At 51.6% G+C, this 14,834-nt stretch overlaps 1 protein-coding gene across 2 annotated transcripts in view; it reads left to right on the top strand.

The window, feature by feature from the left end:
• Ccdc167 (coiled-coil domain containing 167) overlaps nt 1–14,834 on the top strand; it is an 80,903-nt gene that overhangs the window by 64,677 nt on the left and 1,392 nt on the right. The window contains 3 exon segments of one of the 2 annotated variants that reach the window (NM_001109548.1): nt 1,685–1,762; nt 14,474–14,568; nt 14,751–14,803. In NM_001109548.1, coding sequence (NP_001103018.1) covers nt 1,721–1,762; nt 14,474–14,568; nt 14,751–14,803 — 190 coding nt within the window. In that variant the 5' untranslated portion in view covers nt 1,685–1,720. 2 annotated transcript variants of the gene reach the window in all.

Raw genomic sequence — 14,834 nt, 5'->3', positions numbered from 1 at the left:
GGGCTGTTGATTGACAGCTGATAGACAATGTTCTTGAGTAAGATTTTTCCTGTGCCGGCTGTTAAGCTGAGAACCATACTAAACAACTTTGACAGTCTGCACCCTGTTCAGGTAGAATTTACTATCTGTTCCCTCTGTGGGTCGCACGCAGTCAGGCGGCCAAGCGAGATGGTATCACAGGTCCCTTCCAGCCCCATCACTCAAGGGCTCTATCAAGAAGAAAACACAGATCTGAAGACACTTTTTCCCTCCAAACACTGAGGTGGGGTTATTATTCACAGAGAGAAACGGGCTCACGAGCAGAGATAACTGACTGAGAAACAAGGAGATTTGATTCTGGTCTCGTCATCTGTGACCTAGTAATCCCACCAGGGCAAATTTATCTTTAGAAAGAGACATGGAAGGACAGAGCTGTGTGTGGTTTGCTCTGTTCCCTGAGCAGAGGGAGACCCTGTCCTGTGAGATAATATCCAGCACAAGAATGGGACGTATTTACCTGGAGGTATCTATGGCAGTTTTTTGAACCATGCCCCCACTCTTGCAGACCACATCTATTTTTAGGTTTTTTGCCACACCAGAATTTTTTTTTAATTAAAAAATTTTTTTAATTGTTGAGGTTTCACTGTTGTCCAGGCTGATTTCAAAACTGTGGGCTCTAAATAATGCTCTCACCTCATCATCGTAAATAACTGAGACTACAAGTATGTTCCACCATGCTAGGCTAACTTTTTTTTTTTTTTTTTAAATCAAATAGACTACAGAAAAGGAAAAAAAAAAAAACCAAAACAAAACCAAAAACAGATAGATGATAAGGCACTGACTTGTAAAACTTTGGTTGCAGTTGTTCTGTGGCAGGGTTATAGTCAAAACATCTCAAAGACGACAGGTCTAAACACTATACTCAGGCTGAACATGCACATGGCTTGCCCTCTTCATGTCTTCTGCGATGTCTGCAGGCTGTGCCTGTCTCAATAGAGAACAAGATAATGAGTAAGAAGACAGAAAGGATCAACAGTGCAAGGTCATATTAAATCCTAAAGGGCAAAGCGGTTCAAGTTAGGACTTAAGAAACACGACTTGCAGGCTGAGCCCCGCAGGAGCGACAAAATTTGAGTGACGTTAGCCTAAAAACCTGTGCAGGGATGCCCTGACCGATACAAGAAGAAAGAGGATGTTTAAAAAGAAAGAAGGGGGCTGGAGAGATGGCTCAGCGGTTAAGAGCACCCGACTACTCTTCCAGAGGTCCTGAGTTCAATTCCCAGCAACCACATGGTGGCTCACAACCATCTGTAAAGAGATCTGATGCCCTCTTCTGCTGTGTCTGAAGACAGCTACAGTGTACTTATATATAATAAATGAATAAAAAAAATAAAAAAAATAAAAAGAAAGAAGGGTGGGTTCTGTCCCCAGCTCCGAAAAAAAAAAAGAAAAAAAAAGAAAAAAAAAAAGAAGAAAGAAAGAAAGAAAAAAAAGCTCTCAAGTATGTAAAGAAGTCTCCACCCACAGGCAGAGCAGAAACTGCTTCCCTGCACATCTTATCCCCAGAGGCTGCCCCTCACAAACATGGCCGCTGCAGGATGGGCGCGCCCCTCAACAAGATGGCGCCTTCAGTAGCCCCGCCTCTTTCTGCCGCACCAGCCAATGAAAAAGGAGCACGAGGACCTACGTCTGCGCAGTGCGATTCAGTGGGCTGGTCCAGCACGGGGACACAGCAAGCAATATGACTAAAAAGAAGCGGGAGAATCTTGGCGTCGCTCGGGAGGTGAGGGGAGAAATTGGGTTCGGGATCACGTGGTTAGTCGCTGTGTTCCGACGCAGGGGCATCTATCGGCCCGGCAGCTGCGAGGTCGAGGACCACAGGGAAGAAGCGAGGGCGACGTGGCTTTAGGAGAGGCTGTACTGGGAGAGGGCCCTGAGTGCATCCTGAGGTGAGGGGGCATGACCCGGAGGTGAAGGGTCAGGATGAGGAAGGCAGTAATTAGAGAGCGCAGGAGCTGAGAACCCAGAGATCAGGGGGAGCCCCCAAAGAAGACAGACGACTATAGTGGGTATTCTAAGGGGAGCGGAAGCTGAGAGGAGACTTCAGCCAAAAGGGACAAGTGGGTACCTTGTAGGTGAGGGAACTTGTAGGTGAGGGAACCGTCATGGAGCTAAGATTCAAGGATGAGCGCGCGTCTACTTATTATCCGGTATATTACTAGTGGCTTAAACGTCTCCAGGAGATGGGAAGTTTTTCCTATGGGGTATCAAACTGGTAGCTTGGGTATTACTTTAGGGATCTTTGGAAATCTGCAAAGATTTCTAAAATTGGTGTTAGGGAAGGCCTTTAAAATAGTTTGTCGTGCCTGGAAAGAAAGCCATCTGATGCATGTCTCGCTTGCACGCTGAATGAATCCTTGCATGTTTGTCGAGTGTGTATAGACAAGAGGACTCGGGGTCCACGTGGAGCCAGGGGTTGAAAATGGTAGTGCATGCTTATAGACTCAGAGATCAAAGGCTGTAAAATTGTTCAAGGCCAGCTGGGATGATACAGGGCAACACCTTGCCCCAAGGAGGGACTGGGATGAAAAGGTGGAAGCCGACTTAAAAGTGGTGAAGCTGATTGAACAGGGAATGATGCTCAGGTGGGCGTCCAGGAAGTGGGACTCATTTTTCTCTCAGTTACAAGGAAGGCCTGCTGCGTGTTCAGCCTTGGGCCCTTAGGCCACAGGTGTTCCAGTACACCTAGGAAGGTGACACAACGAGTTTGTAGATGACAGACAGCATCAGACTTCAGTGTCAAAATTATTGGACAGCCCTAGGGGCATCCTCTCAGAGGCTCCCTATCCGCTCAACGATTCCCAAAGACTCATCATAGAGCTTGCAGAAGTGGAGGTTTGACCACTTTTTTTTTTTAATTTATTCATTTATTACATGTAAGTACACTGTAGCTGTACAGAAGAGGGCATCAGATCTCTTTACAGATGGTTGTGAGCCACCGTGTGGTTGCTGGGAATTGAACTCAGGACCTCTGGAAGAGCAGTCGGTGCTCTAACCGCTGAGCCATCTCTCCAGCCCTGACCACTTCTCCCATCCCAGTAGGACCTGAGTGTGTGTTTTAGATAAGCTGTACATGTCCCTGCTAACAAAGGTGTTATGTGTGGCTGCCTCAGAGCCCAGCAACCTACATCTAAGAAGGTTCAGCTGTTCCTGTTGACAGTTTACCTCTGGAGGGTTGGGAATGGTCACAGATTCTCACAGGAAGTGCCCAGCCTCTCCCTATACCACCTGTTGTGTGTACCTCTGATTTAACTGTGCATGGCCCCAGGGCAGGCTACAGGAGGAGTCTCCATTTCACTGGCTGTGGAGAAGCCCTCATCCCTGTTGGGTAAAGAAAGGCCTTCCAAGTGTGGGCTGTTGCGGGAGGAGCGCCGACTCCCCTGTAGGTAGCCCCTCACCCCTTCTCTAAAGAAGCCCAATAAACTCACTAGGGTGAACTTAGACTTGTACCTCGGTTCATCATTGGGACCTTTGGAGGAGGGGTAGCCATTGTCTCTCTCCTGGAAGGAATTTTAGCAACAAGAGATGATTGCATTAGTGCTGTCTTCCCGCCTAGGTATTGACCTGCTTGGTAGGTTTTAAAAAAAAGTTGTTGGAACCATGAATGGTCTTCTAAAAAACTAAAGCAAGTGTGTGTGCGTATGTGTGTGTGTGTGTGTGTGCGCGCGCGCGCGCGGTGAAATAGCTGGCAGTGTCTGGGGCAGGGGAATAGATCTGATAGCCCGTATGAGAGCACAGTGAGCTGCTGTAACAGAAACCCCAAGCCCAGAAGCTTCAAGAATGGACAAGCCCTGGTGCAGACGACGGTAGACCTTGTAGAAAGAGCTAGACAGTACCTAGTTTAGGCGTTGTGCCTCTCGGTTGCCTCTAGTCGCAACTCTCTCCAGTCTTATTCAGACTCCAAATTTGCCTCCTGGCTGTGGCATATCTGTGGCCCTGAGATCAGTGCCTGCATGTTTGGAAAAAGAAAGGGACTGTGCGCTGAATCACCTGAGAGCCACATTTCCAGCTGAGGCTGAGCGAGTGCAGCTCTGCCCCATCTGAGCTGTCGTATGTCGTATCGTAACAGATGTCCTTTTTATGGGCTTTCTAGTGCTGTGATTTTTTTTGCATTTTTGTGCTCTTTATTGGTGATTTTGCTGCTTCAAGAGACCGTAAGCATGGCGCTGAAGTGCTGTCTAGTGTTCCAGGACTGTGACGGGGCTTGGAGGGACAATCGGTTAGTCAGATAAGCCGTTCTCCAGGCATGAGACGACTCGGCACCACGTGGTCCTTTTGGGGCAGTGGGTTCAACGCTAATGAGAACCGTCCACTTATTAAGTGAGATCTCTTTAGCAGAAACACACATCAGAGAACACCATGTGTGGATTAGTTGATGAAAATGTTGACCACGGCTTTATGGGAGGGAGCCCAGCCCACTTCAGTGTTTGCTCAGTTTTGTTTTTGTTTTTTTTTTTTGTTTTTTTTTTTCTTTTTCTTTTTTTTTTTCGGAGCTGGGGACCGAACCCACGGCCTTGTGCTTGCTAGGCAAGTGCTTTACCACTGAGCTAAATCCCCAACCCCTGTGTTTGCTCAGTTTTAAAGAATATAAGTACTGGGGGTTGGAGAGATGGTTCAGTGGTTAAGAGCACCGGCTGTTCTTGCAGTGACCAGGGTTGGTTCCCACCATCCCCATGACAGCTCAGAATCTCTCTCTCCCTCCAGTTCAAGGGGATCTGATGCCTTCTTTGGCCTCTCTGGATGCCAGACATGTATGTGGTGTGCAAACATATAAGCAAAACCGTTATGGCTAGTTATGGTGACATGTGGTGTTGTGCCTGTGAACCCAGCACTTGGGAAACAAAGGGGAAGATCAGGAGTTCAAGACCATCCTAGCCCAACTCATGTGATCTTGACTAAGATACTATACAAACAAAAAATACAGTGGCCATATAATCAGTCTGTCCTACTAGGAAAGCAGCCATGGACGGTACGAGTGTAGCAGCTCCCGTAAGACCTTATTTAAAACTAATCATTCGCTTAGGAGGCTGGGATAGGAAGCTCATGAGTTCAATCTCAGTGTAGACGACAATAGTGAGAGAGATCTCAAAACCCAAAACCCCCTTCTTCGTAAGAAGAGGAAGCCACATATGTTCAGTCCACAGCCCTTCGCTTGCCAGGGTTCTACCATGTTATCAGCAAGAGCAGGACCACCCTACTGGTATGTTCTTCGTCAAGGGGAGAATAGAGGGAGTGCCCACCATGTGAAGGACCCACTATTTCTACAAACCAAGGTACACTCCCCGCTGCCTGCCAGAGCAGCTGGGGAAAGGGCTGGGCTCGTCAGTTGAGAGACAACATACTCAGCTGCAGCCTGAGAACCAGGGGGAAGGGGCTGGCATAGAGCAGATCACACCTTTTCTCACCATGAGGCTGTCAGTTGCCCAGAGCGTGCCTGGCAGAGGTGGCCGAGGACAGAGAGCGGCTCCTTCCTCTCCACCATCTAACTCTATCTCCTTCCTGCTTCCGATTGCAGGAATGTCTGTCTTCTGTCAGGCCAACCCAGATCGATCAATCATCCATTTATCTACCTACCTATCTACCTGCCCTTGGGTTAGAGCCCAGGGCTGCCTGCCTGCTAGGCAAGTGATCTACCATTGAGCTACACCGCCAGCTTTTGAAGTGTTTGAGTTTGACGCAGCGTGTATTCTCTTAGTGCTTCATATGGGAGCAGATCTACCCATATCTGCAGCCTTATACATGGTAGGGTGCTGGCAAGGTGTTTGTCAAGTTGACACAAACTAGGGTCGTCTAAGAAGAAGGACCTTCAAGAAATTGCCCCCATCACATTGGCCTATGGGCTGATCTGTGGGGCATATTCTTGAGGAACGATTTGAGGTGGAGGGCCCTGCCTACTGTGAGCAGTGCTAGCCCTGGTTGGGTGGTTCAGGGTTGTATAAGGAAGCAAGCTGAGCAAGCCATGGGTCAAGAGCCCTGAAGCAACACCCTCCATGACCTCTGCATCAGCTCCTGCCTCCAGGTTCCTGCCTGGAGTTCCCTTCAAGATGGACTATAAGCCTTAGGTTGAAATGAATCCTTTCCTCCCCAAGTTGCTTTTGGTCATGTCGTTTATCACAGCAACAGTAAACCAGAGTGGAACTTGGACCAAAAGCATGGGTCACCTGACCGTAATGTATTTAGGGAGGACTGTGGCAGCACTGGGGACCTTGGGCTGGAAATACCATTCGTGATCAAAGCTTAGGGAGCTGTGGGTGGGAGCCCGGAAACCAAGGGCACGTTTCAGGGCAAGTACAAAACTGGATCGGGACTGGTTGTGAGCTGCTTTGTATCGAGAATGGGGTAGCTCTAGTCACCTGTGACTGGAGAATCAGCTGTGATTTAGCAGGAGAGAGACCAGCGCAGTAGGCAAGCCCTCTAGCACTGAGCTATAACCTGAGTACGTTTGACTCCCTCAGTAACACTCCACTCTTTTTTTTTTTTTAAAGATTTATTTATTTATTATTTATAAGTACACTGTAGCTGTCTTCAGATAGACCAGAAGAGGGCATTGGAACTCTTTACAGATGGTTGTGAGCCACCATGTGGTTGCTGGGAATTGAACTCATAACCTCTGGAAGAGCAGTCGGGTGCTCTTAACCGCTGAGCCATCTCTCCAGCCCCAACACTCCACTCTTAAAGATGTCCGCATGGATGTTTTAAACATTGCCAAATGTACAGGAGTATACAAACGTTCGAGCATAGGTTTCTTCAGTCTTGTCTCTAAGGTGACTTTTTGCTGGCATGTTCAAGGTTTCGAAACCTGTATAACCCTGGGCCTTCGCAGAGACCTGGCATCTGGCTGTTTCTCCACTCCCTCTTCTGTTGCCCCCAGCGGGTCTTGAGTATTGGATGTGTACTGATGCTCTCACAGCCGTAGATATTGTCCTCTTATTAAAAGTTGCTCGCTCTGAGCTAGTGAAGTGGTGATTTAATCAAAAATGTTTGTTAATCTGACGAGTGCAATAAAAGCCCACAAGTGAGATCTCAGCACCTGCAAACGGCCCTCGCTTACTCGTTGTAATGAAACAATTACCAAGCAGGTGGCCCTCACCCGAGGGTGGCCGTGGGCCAGCTGTGCCAGGCGGCCACCTCTGGTGTAGCCAGGTGCCCTTTTAACTCTCCAACTCTGCTTCCTTCAGAGGCTCCTTCAGGCTTCCTTCCTTGTGAGACTCGAGTCGGAAACAACCGACTGTGTGTTAGGTTCTGAGTGACGCGAAGTCACCCCCCCCACACACACACATGGACAGGGGAGTTCGGCCTGATAGGACACTTGCTTTCATTCTGAACTGTGATGGTAGCTGTCCTGCAGCCTTTGGCCACTTGGCCTTAAGTTACTAAGTAGGAGTCTGGGCTGCCTCCGCCCTTTTGCGGCACTAGCATTTGAACCCAGTCCCCTCTGCATGCTTGGAAGGTGCTCTGCCGCTGGGCTGTATCCCCGGCTGACATCTTGAAGGAGATAACTTGGCTAGCTTTGGTCCCTAGTACACAAATCTGTCCGTTTGCAAAGTTTCTGTCGGGAAGACTGGAGTGTGTGTCTTTATGCCTGTAGGAATGCCGTTCTCCCCATAGGGAACAAGGGTATGCTCCTGCCTTGCTGCGGAAGCTCAGCTCTGTTCAGTAGCTAGTACTTAATAGCAGGGCCAGTGTTTCTGCACACCCTTAACTGTCCATAGTCACAAGACAGCTGCTCTATAGCTCAGCCATCACAGTCACCCGTAAATCAAGACTCTTAACTAGCCAAGCATCAACTCCCAGGGTCTCCCGGTGACATCTGCAGCATCTCATTGCCCAAAGCTGAGTTGTGTGTGACCCTGGCTGTCAACGGACTTTTCTCCCACACCTGCGGTGGCAGTGAGCTGAGCGGAAGGGCTGGGTGTTGGCCAGCTAACACCCAGTGAGGCAGGAAAGCACATGGGACGCAGTAAGCGTCCTCTGCTTCTCAGCAGACAGAATGAGGCGGCTAAGGACAGCTGGGGGCTTTGAGAAAGAAGTGGTTTAGCCTGCATGAACCACTGTTAGTCTTGGAGCCCTGGGACGAGTTGTGCAGGAGCTGTGGAGACAGGCGAGAGGCAGTGTCTGGCTGGAAGTACTGACCCAATTGGCCTAAGTGGCAGGAGGCGGTGTTGACTCCAGGTGGGTGTGGAGTTGGGGGTCGGGCACTGACGTGGGGCTGCTTTGCTGGGAGAGTCTGGATGTGGGCCCTTCAGGGCCTGCTGACCATTATTAAATGAGCCTCACCTGCTCAGGTGGAAGCGACAGGTCGCTACTGGGCAGGTGATTCTCTCGGCAGCCTGCATCTGGCACCGCTCCACTTAACAGGGGTCAGGAGACTAAAACCTCATTACCTAACACTGCTGGATGTCAGCATGTGTGGAGTGGCTGTTTGCCAGCGTCTTAATTAATGAATTCATAAGGCACGGGGCGGATGCCAGCTCTTGAGAAGTGCTTTGAGCCTTTCAGCGATGGAGAAGCCTTTGCCAGTTTATCAAAAAATAGATCTGGGGAGAAAGAAAAGAAACCAGACCCCAGATTCCATTTTGGCCTAGAGCACCTGAAGGCTTAGGGCGAGGTCTGGCCTGCAGAGTGACTTCCAAAGCTGCATAGCTCCTCCCTGTGCTGACCTTGGCAGCTCTCCTGGACCCCGGCAGTCCTCATGAGCTGGGGTGGGGTTAGTGTTCAGGTGGGCGGTCCCTTTGGCTGGTCACCTATGAGATACTGGCTCTCTTTCTCCACTGCTCTGCCTGGAGGAAAAACTTCCCACCATGCCTGGTGACTTGGGAGGCTCTGGTGGTTTGCTTTTCATACCCACAGTCCTGAGCGCCTCCACGATGGCAAATTAGCATTTAACCAGTGTCGTGGGGACCAGCCATTTAGGTTTGACGCTGGTTACCTCAGAGATAAGGTACATTGTCCCCTGTGACATGGCTGTGTGGCTTGGAGGCCACAGATGGAAAGTCCCGGTGGTACTGCCAGGGACCATCTGGGTAGGCGGTCTATCGCCTTTACCCACTGCAGTAAACATCCCAGGGCTTCTGATGTGACAGTGAGTGCATTTCTTGGACCGGCTTCCCAGGCAGTGAATTAGAAGAGGAGGAGGCTCTGATGCCCTTTGGGGATGGGGTTTACCAGACACTGCTAGCCCACACATTTCCTTCTCCAAACTCGATGGCATTTTGTGTGCTTTTGGGAGGGTACTCTGACAGCGTGGCAGTGTGGGGGAGGGTGTTTGTGAAGGGACAGTCAGCTTAGTATGAAGACAGACGCCAGGTTCCTGGCACCTTTATCTCCCAGCACTGGGTTCCAGGCAGGCCCTTCCAGGCAGCGCATCTGTTGTGTGAAAAGAGACCCAGCACAGCCAGGCACAAGGTCATTGAGTGGAGGATCTGTTGAAGCCCAAGCAGCTGACTTCCACAGGCTCAGGGGCCGTGCTTGACTTTGTTTCTGAACGTCACTAGTCCTTGTTGGTTGTGGATTTTTCATGGAGGGTGGGTGCTGGAGAAGACGGGACTGGGACCTAGTCCCACTACCTTGCAGCCGTGTAACCTCTGCCAGGCTGCTAACCATCTCTGCTGGGAGTTGGCTCTGCACAGGAGTGACTGCTCCTTTGCAAGGTGGATGCAGAGTCAGACTGAAAGCCTGCAGCTGCCTACCCTAGGGCATGGGGGCGGGAGTTAATTCCTAGGCTCAGAGTTACAGCTTTTTACTGTGGGGTGATGGGGTTAGGGAACACACCTGGGTAAGCTGCTTCCTTACTGGAAGTCTGCCTGTCTGTACGATGTGGACTCTGTTATCTCCCTCCTCTGTGTGGCACATCTAGAACAGAGCCTGGCACCTGGGCAGTGCTGCAGATGTGTTCCAGGTGTTGTATCCACCTTGTGGGCTCTTGGTTCCCAGTGCTGCTCCTATGTCCTCATCCAGACTCATGACACAATCTAAGTCCTCAGTACCCAGCCAGCTCCTGGCCAGATGTGTGTGACATGACCCTGTGACCACTGCCTGACCCCCAGGCAAGCCCTTTCCCAGCATCCTGTCACTGGCTGGCCAGAAGCTCCCAGGAGCCAGGAGAGGCAGGAATTTCTTCCCAACCTAGAAGACAGAGTGGGCGGTGTGGCCTTGAACCAAGCTGCAGGGGAACCCCTGCCCTTTCCCAGTCCAGAGCCTGGTCTTCGGTAGCTGCGGTGGCCAAGGCTGTGGGCCAGGCCTTGCCTCCCTGCTGTCCAGGGGATCTGTTGAGTGTGGTATTCAGTTCCTGCTGAAGAGCCTGTGGCTCCTGCTGACTCTCGCCCACGCTCCCCTCCGGCTGGTACCCTGTGGGGCATGACCTGACCTGTGCAGGGGCAGCTGTCTGTGAGTGGCGTGAGTCCCTCTGAGGAGCCTGTTGGGGCTTTGATTCCTGGAGGCTCCCTCCTCTGAGGAGATGGCCTCCTGGGGTTTCAGAGGAATTTTACAGCTTCTCTTAACACAGTGGTGTTACAGTGCACAGGACCCCTGGGAGACTGCCTAAAGCTCTGGGAGTAAGGCTATATCCCTGAGTCAGGGAGGGCCTGAGTTCACCTGGAGCAGCCAGAAGTGCTCACCGCTGTGGGCTGGGGAGGGAAGCCCGAGGAGGAGGCGCTGACTGCCGCTCAGCGGTTCTCCTGCCCTCCCAGCACTCTAAGCTGCACCGCTGGCTTGAGTCCTACTCAGATGCAGATATCCAATGGCCTCTGTTCTACCCAGACTACAGTTCAGGCTTCACATGCAGTAACTGTCCGTCAGTCCTGTGGGTTGTGCCTCTCCCCTCCTCCACAGCCAGGTTTAGCTACTGCGCAGTCCCTGCTGGGTTCAGGCAGTCTCTACAAGACCAGATGCTCCACAGGGCTTACACGGTGCCTCCGAGCTTCTCAGTGCCAGTTTGCTAGCTCAGAAACTCCAGCTCCACCCTTGTGTCTCAGGGTCTCTGCTCCTTCTAGAAGACTGCCAGCTGCTTAGCCACTGGTTTCTCTCCCCTTTGATGCCACCTTGTTTCTGGGTGTAAACACACTACATGGATGTTTCTTAATCTACCAGGGACACCCACTTGCCAGGGCCATGCTGCCCCCTTTAGTTCCAGGCTGGTCTCAGCACCTGAGTGGCCAGCAGCCGCTCTTCTGCCAGGCAGGTGCTCCGGGTGGCCCCATGGCCTCCCTGTCCACTGGAATAGCTCCATCTTTGTTTGAACCTCATCCTGCCACACTCCCCAGGATACCCATCCTACCCCCACCCTTTGGCTGCCAGGTCCCCTGTGCTGCCTGCATTTCCTCAGAGGACTACTACTTCCCTGGGCCTCAGTTGAGTTCTGTCTGGGCTCCGTTGGTCTCACTGTCTCACCCTAGGGGTTCCCCCAAGCTTGGCCTCTGCCACTTGAACCTGTCCCAGCATCATCCCCTCCCCCCAAAAGATTATATAACTTGCCAATGTGCCATCTTCTGGGCCAGCAGTGGGCTGACTGAGGGCAGAAACCCCACTGTCCCTACAGCCCTTCTGTAGACAAAGGACCAGCCAGCTCCTGCCAAAGAGGATCCCTCCCTCCCACTGCTGCCTACCCATAGCAGCAGGGCTTCCCCAGCACCCTTGACCCCACTGCCCTCACGGTCTTCCTCTCACCACAGAGCCAGCGAGTAGCAGTCTTTAAACAGCAGCTGGGAGGAAACCCCGCCTGTATCACCCTCTCAACTCTGAGATGTCCATCACCTGAGGCACAGGCAGGCTTGAGCCTGCCACTCATTCATGTGACAAGTGACCAGTTGCGGCTGGAGCCCTGTGCTGCACTTCCCATGATATCCCATGTTTAAGCTTCCAGCTTTCAGTCCAACCACTCACCCAGCCCTGACCCTACTCTTCTAGAATCTTCCTGAGATCTGTCTCCTTATTCTGATTCTAAAGCTCATAGCTGCTGGGCCTGGCTTCCTTTGGCCTGAGGGCAGGGAGGGAGTGACCTAACAACTGTCGGCAGCTGTTGTGTTCATAACCCATGCTCATGAGAGCAGACACTCCAACTGGGGATTTTCTGTAAGGTCCCTTTTCTGGTCTTTTCTTGCCTTTTTGACCTGTTTTTTGGGTTAAGTCTGTTCTGCAGCCACCGCTGTGGCCCCCAGTCACATCTAAAACCAGCCTTAGGACCATCCCTGCCTGTCAGCACAGCCTGCTTCCTGGACTCTGCCCCATTACTACAGTTTCCGATGTTGCCCTCTGCTGCTGTTGTCTGGTCCCCTTCTAAGGATGAATCTGCTGCTTGCTGAAAAGCCTCTTCAGGCTCAGCACCCAGTCCCCTGGATCCCGCCCCCCACAACCCCAGAGCCCACAGGCAGTTGTAAAGAGAACTTACTATTTAGAAGGGAATCAGAACTGTCAGCAGGACATAAATATTCATAGAGGGAGGTCAGAACTGAGTCCCTAAAACCTTGATTTGTGTTCGCCCATTTAAGCCTCATTAAAAAGTGGCAAATGAAAGTGGGGATATTCAGTTGTAACTGCAAATAAATTGGGCTTGTTCAGATAAAGGCCCCTGACTGCCAGCCCCACAGGCCCTGTCCGAGCCGCTTGGCCACAGCCTCAGCTGTGAGAGCTCACTCAGCAAGAGCGCTTGGCCTTGCTCTGGGGGCAATTACCACTTGTTTGGGCACCTGGGCACCTTCCAGAGGCATTCAGGGATGGCAGTGTGTAACCTTTCCTCCCCGGGCCCTGCCCAGAGAACAGCAGGGAGAACTGGACAGAATTGGACATCTGGAGCAGGCTCCATTAGCAAGAACAGCTGCTTTTGTGTTTTAGCGAGCCCAAGGTTTTGCGAAGTCAGTAGTATAAACCCCTAACAGTTTGTTCCCATCCCCAACCCTTCAGTCCACCCACACTGAGATGCCACTCACTGCAGCCACCAATAGGAAGACTACAGACCAGGCCTCTTGGGCACAGAGGTGGCAGGCGGCCTAAGAAGCTGCAGAGTCAGGCATTCTCGAGGCCCGGTGGTCACGGCAGCCAGAAGTACCTGGATCAGACTCTTATCACTAAGCCTGGCTCTCCTCCCTACAGTGCCATTCAAAGGCTTGTGGCTTCTCTGAGGGCCGCCCAGGCTGCTGACTGAGGGGGTATTAATCAGCAGAGAAGTGGTCCAGTCAACACGCAGTAACCTACACTCTGTAGGTTATTCCATCCCATGGAGCCCTCCTGACTCGGCTGCAGGAAAGGAGTTGACCTTTTTTTTGTGGATTCACCAATGTAGTTGACCCAGGATTGCCTGAGGTGGCTGTTGTTGACCAGGGACTTAGCTTTCCTGATTCAAAGCCCCAGACTAGTGGCCTGTGACATCCAGACTCAGCAGCCTGCTTAGGAGGGAAGATTCTCCAGGGGTAGCTCCTGTCAGGAGTAGGTGGGGCTGAGACGGACAGAAGGGTGCCGGTGACTGACTCCTCAGAAAAGATTCCGTCTAGGGAACACTCCCTCCATTGCTGTCTCTCCTGGGGGTTTGGTTAGGCTGGGTGAAACCAGACATGGAAAAAGTGTTACAGGGACCTGCGGAGCCTTCCACACAGCCAGCCTAGACCCAGGCAGAGAGGTGAGCGCTTTAGATACCTGGCACTCAGTGTGGACAGTCCTGCCTGCGTTTTACAAAGCATTTCGCGCAGCGTGGGTATTTGCTCTGAGATCACATCCCTGAAGTGGCAAAGGGGAGAGGCTATGGCTGGCAGCTCTCGGGCTCTCAGGAGCTTAGCTCCTGTTCGGTGAGTTTTGCTGGCCTTGGTGACAGGCAGCACTCCTGCCCAAGAGCCACCTCAGAGAGAAACAGAGTGGTTTTTTTTTTTTTTTTTTTTTTTTTTTTGGTTCTTTTATTCAGAGCTGGGGACCGAACCCAGGGCCTTGCGCTTCCTAGGCAAGCGCTCTGCCACTGAGCCAAATCCCCAACCCCCCCAGAAGTGGTTTTAAGTTGCATTGTTTCGCCGATTTTTATTGAGTCTCAGGAAAATGTCTCTCATGACAACACAGACTGACTGGACTGTTAGGATATCTACAAGGAAGCACCCTTGACATTTAACCCCTTCTTACCCCGCGTGGAGTGCTTGGGACCTGGTGCTGGCTCTGCAGTGCTTTTCTCCTCAAGTACACAGTAGAGCAAGTGCTATAGGGTGCCAGGTTCTGGGGAAACAACTGGTTCTTGCGAGACATCGCTACCCTAGCGTTCTGCTTCACCCTTAGCCTGTGCTGGTTCAGAGGGTGAGAAGCAGGCATGGCCACTTCTTGTTTCCTGGGACTCAGTCTGGCAGTTCAGCCTAAAGCACTCTGTCAGCAGCAAAGCTGGGCCCTGCCGTGGACAGACATGGGGTGCATGGGTAGGTGGGAGACCTCGAGGTGAGTCCCTCAACTCTGGGCCTTTCTCTTTCAGATTGACGGGCTGGAGGAAAAGTTGTCTCAGTGTCGGAAGGACCTGGAGGCCGTGACCTCCCAGCTCCACAGGGCAGAGCTGAGTCCTGAGGACCGGTAATACATCTGTCCATCACAACCCTCTAAGCCAAGGCAGAACGGTCCCTAACTTGGAGCTCCAACTCCTGTGCCCTAAGATCCTGTGCCCTACTGACCCCCTTATTCAAACAGACAAGAATTACTGCCTCTCTGGGTAAGACAGGAAAAAAGGGTCTGAGATGTCAACTCCTTCCTTACAGGAGGTCTCTGGAGAAGGAGAAAAACGCCCTCATGAACAAAGCCTCGAAATATGGTAAGAAAGTTCCCTCCTCTGGCCAGCCTGG

This window comes from Rattus norvegicus, chromosome 20 (genome assembly GCF_021556685.1).
Source record: "Rattus norvegicus strain SHRSP/BbbUtx chromosome 20, alternate assembly SHRSP_T2T, whole genome shotgun sequence".
Lineage (NCBI taxonomy): Eukaryota > Metazoa > Chordata > Mammalia > Rodentia > Muridae > Rattus > Rattus norvegicus.
Note: the sequence above shows the minus strand (reverse complement) of the source record. Positions and strands in the feature narration are given on the sequence as shown.